We start from the raw sequence: 10,653 nt of genomic DNA on the forward strand, positions 1-10,653 counted from the left end.
AAGGAACGGCAGTTAAAATGAATGGAATAATGGATACCATTCATCAGACTATTTATACTCTTGTCAGTCAGGATACAACTTTGCCTTGACAGCAGGAGGAAGTCAAGCCGTGTGTGGATACACCCTACTCACCACGGAGCATCCTAAACTATTTATCTTGGAGGCAGAAAAGGGAACCACCTTCGCTGGCGAAGAGACATCCCTGTGGAGAACCTTGATATTTTCACCTACGTCAACTCTAAAGTCGTGTACGTAGAAAAACATATACGACATCAGATGACATCGTTGTATCGTGACGTTATTCAACAACGTTGCGAGTTGGAAAAGGAAGTGTTAAAAAAACACACTGTCCTTCGCTACTCTTCAGCCAGACGAATTCGCTTATCGGCTCATGAAAGGACCAGGTTACATGGCCGTCACTGCAGGGGAAGCCGTTCATGTCATCAAGTGTATACCAGTGGACGTCATCGTACGCCGCACTAAGGAATGTTATATTGAGCTACCGGTTACAGTACGCAACACTTCCCTCTTTATCACACCAAAATCACACGTGTTGACCAAGATGGGAACCATACGAGAGTGTAGCTACGAATTGCCAACCCTTTATCGAATTGAGGATACATGGATTGAACTTATTCCGGAGCCACGTGTTCGCAGAACATCGTTGCAGCAGTTACAACCTATGACAAGTATGTCATGGAATTATTTAACGCCGGGACCACTAGCTTCCAGCGGAATATATTCCCAGGCGGATCTTGATAAAATCAGGGATCATATAATGTTCCCTGCTGAAAAGCCAGCGTTACTTAACAGCATGGCTCGTGGAATCACCGGACACGTCATGCCTGACGATACCATGTCCATTTACAACTTATTGGATGAAGCATCATTAAACAAAATTGCTGAGTCAACTGCTAAACGGATCTGGGGCGGATTCATCACATTTGGATCAGCCACAGCTGGAGTTTTTGGAGTATTATTAGTAGTACGACTAATCAAGCTAGCCATCGACACGATGATACATGGTTATGCTCTACATTCAGCCTACGGATGCAGTCTGTACGTGCTAGGAGCTATCTGGAGCTCCTTGACTCATCTGCTACTCTATTTGGCCAGAGGTACAGCCAAACGCAGCCACACAGATGGACGAGCAGATCCCGAAGAACAACGATCATCGGAACCTGTGGAACCAGTATTATCGCAGTCTTTGTCACAGAACAACCCTAGCAATCAGCCAACTTCGTCGCAGGTGACTGACAGTGAAACCATTGTATACACAGACTTACAAAAACGTTTGCGTGAATATTAGAACCATTTCCTCGATTGCATCGGAAATGTTCTTAAATAAGGGGGGGGATGTGACGTCCTGGCGTCCACCTCACACCCATTTTTAATTTTTTTTATTTGCAATATTAATTATTAATGTATAACCACTGATAGTTATTTTTAAGCGCCATTGATACTTACCATTTTTGCTTCACTACTTATTATTAACCACAGGCTTACGTACAGTAGTCTGTTATTAACATAACCAAGAATATTATTTACTTAGCAACCTAACCGACACATTTATTATGTTAAAAGCTTTAGCTTGATACTAGTTTTAATATAAAAATATATGAAGTAATGATATTAACATATATAAAGGGAAAAGAAAATATTAAAAGCACAAAAACAATATATATGTATAACTTAGTTATTATGCTTTATGATAGATTTATTTAATTAATATAGTCACGTATATATATATATTATCTAAAACGGAAAAACACAAAAACATACATAAAATCAGTAAAATATATAAAAACAGTTTTATATACTCTAGCAGTTAAATAAAATAATTTTGAAACATTTATTAATAATTTGATAAATTTATAATATTTATAATATTACGAGATTGGTAATATTTAAGATCGTTTGAATTGTAATACCATGAAGGTTTTTATAGGTGTAGCAAAACCATTGAGCTACTTAATATTGTTTATTATATAAAAAGTATTAATGTTAGTTGTAATAATTGAAAGAATTAATTTAAAAATATATCTTATTATATGGTTATATAGCCATTGATAAGTATTACAAATTTGGCTTAATACATTTGGGTTCTTGACAGGATAAAATATTTAATTATTTTTAATAACAAAGAAACAAATTGATTTAAAATGGATTTTATTATACTATAGTAAAGTCCTTTGCAAGTAGGTAATTTGTAACGTCCTGACGTCCACCTCACACCCATTTTTAATTTTTTTTTTATATTAATTATAAATGTATAACCGCTGATAGTTATTTTTGAGTGTTATTGATACTTACCATTTTTGCTTCACTGCTTATTATTAACCACAGGCTTACGTAGAGTGGTCTGTTATTAGTCTAACCAAGAATATTATTTACTTGGCAACCTAACCGACACATATATTATGTTAAAAGCTTTAGCTTGATACTAGTTTTAATATAAAAATATATGAAGTAATTATATTAACATATATAAAGGGAAAAGAAAATATTAAAAGGACAAAAACAATATATATGTATAACTTAGTTATTATGCTTTATGATAGATTTATTTAATTAATATAGTCACGTATATATATATATTTTCTGAAACATAAAAACACAAAAACATACATAAAATCAGTAAAATATATAAAAACAGTTTTATATACTCTAGCAGTTAAATAAAATAATTTTGAAACATTTATCATTAATAATTTGATAGATTTATAATATAATATTACGAGATTGATAATATTTAAGATCGTTTGAACTGTAATACCATGAAGGTTTTTATAGGTGTAGCAAAACCATTGAGCTACTTAATATTGTTTATTATATAAAAAGTATTAATGTTAGTTGTAATAATTGAAAGAATTAATTTAAAAATATATCTTATTATATGGTTATATAGCCATTGATAAGTATTACAAATTTGGCTTAATACATTTGGGTTCTTGACAGGATAAAATATTTAATTATTTTTAATAACAAAGAAACAAATTGATTTGAAATGGATTTTATTATACTATAGTAAAGTCCTTTGCAAGTAGGTAATTTTCGTTAAAACCAATAGGGTCGGTTATTATATAAAAACGGGAAAATCAATTAGTTATTTAAGACAAGAGTAAAAATAATGCCGGCGGAATTGAGTTTTATTAAGTGACGGTGTAGCTTTGATAGTTATTATAATTTACGGAGACATTTGGTGTTGATTGTTGTACAAGGTCATAAGTTGTTATTAATAACAATTAAAGGAGTAAATTTTGGAATTAATTTTATTATACAATGAAATAGTTTTGTGAGTGTAGTAAATTGTATTACCACATTTGAAGTGATTTATCGTATAGAAAAATTAATATTATTTTTATAACATAAAAGGAGAAACATTTTATAAGTAAAAGAATGTAGAATATTTGTCTACAATCTTAGTCAAAAGAAGTACGTATTTAAATTTACGAAATTGCAATAAAATTTTACTAAATTTTTTGGGTCTAAAATTTGAACCGTAAGGAAATAATTTGTTATAATTATATTGAAGCATCTAGGTCATAAGAGGAAACTAATAGGGACCTCAGATTTTGAAAATAATCATTTTTACGGAAGTGACCAACAACTTTTGGGAATCATCATTTTTAGCTAGGCTGATGGTACCTGTGATGAAATTTTTCTTATCGCACCACGGGATCATTGAGAAACCACAAAATTGCAAAGTCACTATTTGTTAAACAAATCAGCGTTATTTTTCAATATTTATAGTGTAGAAAGTTTTAATGAAATATTAATAGTTTAGAAGTTACAAAGTTAAAAACAATTAAAGTCAAAATCAATTAGTGAACAATTTAATATAAAAGGAAATAAGTTGTTTAACCCAAAAATATTAAGAAAAGAATAAATCGTTAATTAATTATGAATAAAAGTATATTACACATGGTATTACATTCATAGTAAGGATTATTGAATTTATTTAAAGGAATATTTTATGTTACTGAGCATTAATTAAAGTATATAATTATTACGCACTTAATCCGTTAATAATTAAGTATATTAACAACACCATATACGAACACACTTATATATGTGCATATAACCCATAAAAGAATTATTGGTTATTTAAGATTTTATGAATTAACTAAGACTAATAGTGTATTGGAATAATAATTTTATACGGTTTAATTATAATATTAAACCCGGCACACCAATAGTTGCTTTATTACTAATTTTATAATAACCAAAGAATAGACGTGCAAGTACATACGTGTATATCTATATATATAGGTATCCCTATATATATAAGACAATTATTGGTTGAGTGAGATTTTATAAGTTTATTAGAATGGAATCTTGAAATAATAATTTTAGATGATTTAATTGCATTATTAAAGGCTCATGATACCAATAATTGATTTCACAATAATTTACGATGATTATTATTTAACTGAGTGCGTTATATTATTAAGTAGACGTATGCAAGGACTAAGAGCATATAAAATGCATATGTCAAGCGTTATAATTTTAAGAATTAAATTTGTGAGCATTACAGAATTATTTGAATATTAATTTGAATAAGACAGTGAACACAGCGTTAAGTAACAAAGGAATAAAGATTTAAATTCACGAAGGAATATTATTTCATGATGACTAATTGTAAAAGACGGTGACTTGTCGGCACCTGATTGAAATAATAATCCAAGACCGCTGTCTTAATCAAAGGTTGAATAGATATCTCGAGCAAGACATATCGGCAGGAAGTTGCAGCTGCCATTTGATTCGGAGAAACTCCGGTTGATTAAAAAGCATAACAGATGAGCGATAATTCTGTACTGCGAATTTCATGTTGAACTTACGCGTCAAAATACGTTTATCTTTTGTAAGCGTTGAGCTCACCGTTGAGCTCATCGTCCCCACTAGACGCACCGTGAGACCAATCCCACCACTTAAGTTTTCGATCCCACCATAAGAATCTTCGAAAACGAAGAACCAATGAGTTAAGTGGGCAGAGCCTCCCTACTATTTTAGTTTTTGCTTTAACCGTAGCGTCCCCACTTATTGTAATCCCTTCTCGAGCTACAGGGACCCTGTCCCCAAGCATCATAATTTTTGAGTATATAACGTGATGCAGCAGCCAGAGAATCAGACTCACACTTTTTACTCACATCTTTTGTACACACCTTTTGTAAAAACCTTTTTACACTGTACCTTTTTGACGACCCTTTTAGACTACACTTACTTTTAATTAATTATTGGAGTCGCTAGCTAGCGTAAATTCGCTAACTAAGCGTAAAATATAACGTAGAGCCAGTGAAGTTTGAGTTATTACCAAAGTCTGATTGACTTATTCTTTTGCTGCTACATCATCAAGTGCTTCCTGACCTGAGGGTTAGATTTGTGCGAACGCTTGTGAGTAGATTTATTTAATTATTTTATACTCGCTGCTCTTATGGAACGTTATACTTGTCCTCCATATACATACTACACATTTTGACAGATTTATAAAGCTTCAATACATTATTACACTTACAGTTACTTAATATTTTCGATTTATAATTAGTTGTGAAACATTTACTGGCCTGAGGGTTCAGATTTATATGACATTTGCGAATAAAATTATTTCAAGTAACACATATATTCATATTGTAACCAACTTCTATATTACACTTGATTTTAGTAATAAACTTTTGATTAATTTGATTGTTCATTAAATATACCCTTCAATTATTATTGTTTAATCATTGAGAATAATGTTAGTGTTACACAGTTGCAATTAACCATAATTTAACTTTAACTTTTGTTCAGAATCGCTCGCCAGCGTAAATTCGCAGCGAAGCGTCATCCTATATTGAATATATAGTGCATGAATGCATTAATTATATCAATTTATTTGTGCGAGGCATACCCATTTATTTCAATTATATTTAAAGCGTTAAATCGCTTTTTCCCTTTTGAATACCATTAACAGCGACTTCATTCGCTGTGAGTTATCCTTTGAAAACAGTCGAGAGCGAACATTCGCTTCCATACCTGTCATATACCACGGCGTGTATAGCCGCCATTTTCTCATCCTTTAGCTCGGTATACGAACATATATGCCTCATTACACAATTAAGTCGTATTTAATATTTAAGTGAATTAAAATCAAATCATACCATTATTTGAAGGATAATTCGATTATAAACATTAATTTAACATTTGCATTACAAGTTTATTACATTTGTGTACTTAAATCAAGTGAGCATGGTAAAAAGTTCGACTCACACTAGTGACAATAGTACGACTTACGCTAGTGACAATTACGCTAGTGACAATTACGCTAGTAACAATATTAAGGAATTGCTGACTTACCATAAGGCAGTGCACGGTGAATTAATAATTTTAATCTTGGTTACAGTATATCACTAACAAGATTTAAGTTTAATAAATTACATAATTTTCGTTTATTGTATTGTTAAGCACGAACATAGATTCATTCGTCTGACCAATTCCTTATGTATACTACGTCTGACCAAATCATTATATATTCTACCTGATACATTCAATTTAGTCACAGGAGGTATATTTTATTTAATTACCAAATAAAGCATTACGAAATAATGAATAACAGTTAATAACGAATTAGAATCTATATTAATTTGTTTTAAATCATTATTTTATTCTTCAACTCCATCACCGTGTATGAGCATAAAAGTGCTCGTCTCCTTACTTTGTGTTACATTCCACTTAAAGAAAGGCATAGTAACCTGCCTACTTTTCTTTTGAGATATTTTATTTTATCAATCCTTTGCATATGAGCATTATTATTGCTCATCCTTTTCATTTTTCCATTAGCAAGAGCGAAGTGACGCCCTTATTTCTATATTATACTACTGTCATACACTACACAGCGACATTACGCTGTGATTTTCTTTTCAATATTTTCCTATTCTTATACCTTAATTTTGTTGAAGAAATAAGAGAGATAATAATTTAAATTCAGTTTTCATATATTAGATAATAGAGAGATATCAAGTTACAATCAATATTGATTACAATATTTTCCTTTTGACAATCACAATTTCATCACCGTAAGAGTTAATCGCAAGCTCTCTCCATTCCCGGGTAAAGTCGGTGTATGCAGATTGACCCATAATCAAAAGAGAGCACCTGAAATCAAATCACCTGAGGGATAGATTTGGGACAGGTACCTGATCGTCTACATTCTCACTTCCCCGGACGTGACAGCTGATACGCGATCTTTGATGACCAATGCGATTAGGTATTTGCCTCCGATTTTCGTTACTTTTGCTCGTCCTAACGTTCCGTCCTTTATCTCGGGTAGTTTATTGGTTTCCTTCAATTTACGCGCGCCCCTGTCGCACGGTGATCCTTGCTGAGTTATGAAGATTACAATATTATCTTTTCTGGTGGTTAGGTTATCTCGGACTTCGATGAGTCTGGCTCTATTTGGTTGAAAAGGTACGTCGATGGGATCAAAGATTGGGCCGTCTCCCTCACTTTCGCTGTCGCTGTCGGTTTCCTCGCCGGAGGAAACGATTTCGGTTCCTATCACTGTCGGTTCGGTTTCGGGTTGTTCCTGCGTCTCGTCGGTCTGGAACGTTGGAGGAGAAGGGGCATGGAATAGTGAATTATCGGAGTTCTCGGATACGGAGAGGGGGAGAACCTTTTGGGTGGTCGGGTTCCTAGAGAGAGCGTCTGCGTTAGCGTTTATCCTTCCAGCTTTATAAACAACTTCATACTCGTACTCGGCGAGTTTCAACCGCCATCGAACGAGCCTTGAAGTAGGGTCTTTAACGGAATGCAGCCAGACTAGCGGCCTATGATCGGTTACCAGAGTGAACTTACGGCCATATACATAAGGTCTAAAGTAATTGACGCTGTAAACAATAGCGAGCAGTTCCTTTTCGATTGTAGAATAGTTTTGTTCGGCTGTATTCAATAGACGCGAAGTGTAAGCTATCGGTAAGTCCTTTCCTATTGCTCCTTGACTCAATATTCCGCCTATAGCTACCCCCGATGCATCGGTGGTGACGACAAAAGGTTTCGTGAAGTCAGGGTACTGTAGGATGGGTTCCCGACAAAGAGCGTCTCGCAATTGCACAAATGCGTTGTCTTGCGCCGATTCCCAGACAAATGCGATATCCTTTTTCAGGAGGTTCGTGAGCGGTTTAGCTATTTTTGAAAAGTTAGGAATGAAACGACGGTAATAACCCGCTAGGCCCAAGAATTGTTTGACATTTTTCGCATTGCATGGTCTCGGAAAGTTCTGCACGGCCTCTATCTTTTTCGGGTCCGGTTTTACTCCTGACTCACCAATTACATGTCCGAGGTATGTAACCTCTCTGCGAAGGAATTCGCACTTGTCGGGTTGTAGTTGCAACCCTGCGCTTCTTAACTTATCTGCTAGTTTACGGAATTTTACAAAATGTTCCTGTAACGAACAGGAGTAAATGACAATATCGTCCAGGTAAACGAATGCTTCGATACCCTGTAGGCCCTCCAGTACTAGATTCATGAGCCTTTGAAACGTCGCCGGCGCATTTTTGAGCCCAAAGGGCATTCGCTTAAATTCGTAGTGGCCGTATGGTGTTGAAAAAGCCGTTTTGTGCGCGTCGGACTCATGCATCAGTATTTGGTGAAATCCTGAGGCTAGGTCGAAAACGCTGAAGTATTTGGCGCTTCCTAGCTGGTCGAGGATTTCTGTGATGTTAGGTAATGGAAAGTTGTCGCCCACTGTTTTTTCGTTTAAGGCACGGTAATCAATGACCATGCGCCAACGTTTATTACCCTTCGAGTCGGGTTTCTTGGGCACAATCCATACGGGGGAGTTATATGGAGAGGTAGATGGTTTTATTATGTCATTGTCTAGGAGTTCTTGGATTTGTTTGTCTATTTCTTCCTTGTGAATTGGCGGGAACCGGTACTGTTTGGTATGTATCGGGATGTTGTTGGTTGTTGGGATTTTGTGAGCAGTGACGTTCGTATGACCGAGTTTATCTTCGGGGATTCGAAAAATGTCGGGGTATTCCGAGATTAGATCCAATACATGTTTTCGTTCCTCTTCGTTCAGATGGTCAAGTCGGAGGAGTTCTTTTATCCTATTGATACGCGCGTCCTCGTCCGGGGTTCTGAGACCGTTTATTGCGGCTATTTTCCTTGTCGGTACCGCGTGTATTTTGTTTTGCAAGCCCCGAGGTCCCACGGTCAGGATTCGTTTTATCGCTTTATTACTCGGCCCGTATTTACCGAGGGGACTCGGGGGCCTTTGGTTTAGAGGCGGTGAAGGCAGCGGTTCGTTTGTTTTGTTTTCCGCTTCCTGTCTCAGGAAGTTGAAGGTTTGCGACGGGGGCGATAAGGAGACTGAGTCGATCTCTTGTATTTCGACGTCTGGTAAAAGAATGTCGCAGCTTTCTCCGTCCGTATTAATGACGCAAACGTGTGCTTGTCCATTACGGTTCGTGACCAGAGCGTCACCTAAGTAAACGTGGTCGCTGATTTGAATTCGAGGGAGGTAACCCTGTTGAACTTCGGAGTTCTTGATTCTAAGCGGGAAGACAGTACGCGATCTGGCTGGGATCGTTACCGTTTCGTTTATGATGAAAGGGATGTGTATCCCCTGCCACTGTAAGATCCGCTTTTTATAATCTAGATTTACCGCGTCGCGCAAAAAGTCAGATCCTAGGATTCCTTCTTGCGTGATCGGAAATATATCCTCTACTACTTGTAATTTGATTTCCTGCCCCATGAATTTGACTGTCGCGGACCCGAGCGATTTGATTCTGTCATCGCATATACCGCTAAGGTGAACGTATGCTTTTGAATCAATCTTGACCTCGGGGTGGAGATTACGTTTCTTTACGAGATTCGGCGCGGCGCCGGTGTCGATCATGAAGGATGTTTCATCCATGAGCCCCTCTGCCTTAATGAAAATGGTAGGAGCGTATATAAAGTCCGTTGGATTTAGCACGGCGACTCTGATCTCTCCATCGGCTCGGATTCGGTGATTCGGATCGGACGGTGAGGTTCTCTCGATGGTCCCGCTCGGGCTTCGTCCTTCTGACCCGAGGGGCGAGATGCGTTTCCCGATTCGCGTTGTGAATTGTTATATTGCCGCTTCCGGCATTCCTCTATCTCGTGTCCAACGTTTTTACAATAACGGCACCATTTTTTCTCTGGGGTTGCACGTGTATGGTCCCTGCACGGTTGGTCTTCTCGATGTTTATTGGCGATAGGGGCTTCCCGGTATCTGTTTATGGTAGGGCCGTCCCGATATTTGTTTATGACGGGACCTTCCTGGCGGTGTCCATATCTGGCGAGCCTTTGTGACGAAGGGTTTCTGTTACCGCGGTGTTCACGTGTTTGGTTTGTGTATGTTATAGGTTGAATGTTGGTACGTGCGCGGTATTCTTCCGTTGGTCTATCGTTACGTCGTGGTTCGAATCTTTCCTTGTCTAACTCTCTTTGCTTAGCTAAATCGATTGCGCGAGAGTATGCTTCGAGGGGTTGCCTGTAATGCCGTCGGACAACTGCATGCGAAAATCCGGCGGCAACCCTTTGCAGAAGGCTTCGGCTACCTCGGCACCGATTTCGGTGGCCTTAGTCCTTGTTAAACTTCCATACTCATGTCGTTCCGCGTCGAGTATGCAGGAATGGAGGTCTTTTACG

General features: G+C 36.7%; 1 protein-coding gene across 1 annotated transcript; it reads left to right on the plus strand.

The window, feature by feature from the left end:
* Nucleotides 1–167: 167 nt before the first annotated feature.
* Nucleotides 168–1,422, plus strand: LOC113563518. Its single transcript, XM_026975176.1, has one exon. It carries the CDS (start codon nt 392–394, stop codon nt 1,307–1,309), a length of 918 nt encoding a protein of 305 aa, XP_026830977.1. The 5' UTR covers nt 168–391; the 3' UTR covers nt 1,310–1,422.
* Nucleotides 1,423–10,653: the final 9,231 nt, after the last annotated feature.

The sequence above is a fragment of the Ooceraea biroi genome, unplaced genomic scaffold (genome assembly GCF_003672135.1).
Source record: "Ooceraea biroi isolate clonal line C1 unplaced genomic scaffold, Obir_v5.4 UnassembledTig43, whole genome shotgun sequence".
In the NCBI taxonomy this organism is placed as follows: Eukaryota; Metazoa; Arthropoda; class Insecta; order Hymenoptera; family Formicidae; genus Ooceraea; species Ooceraea biroi.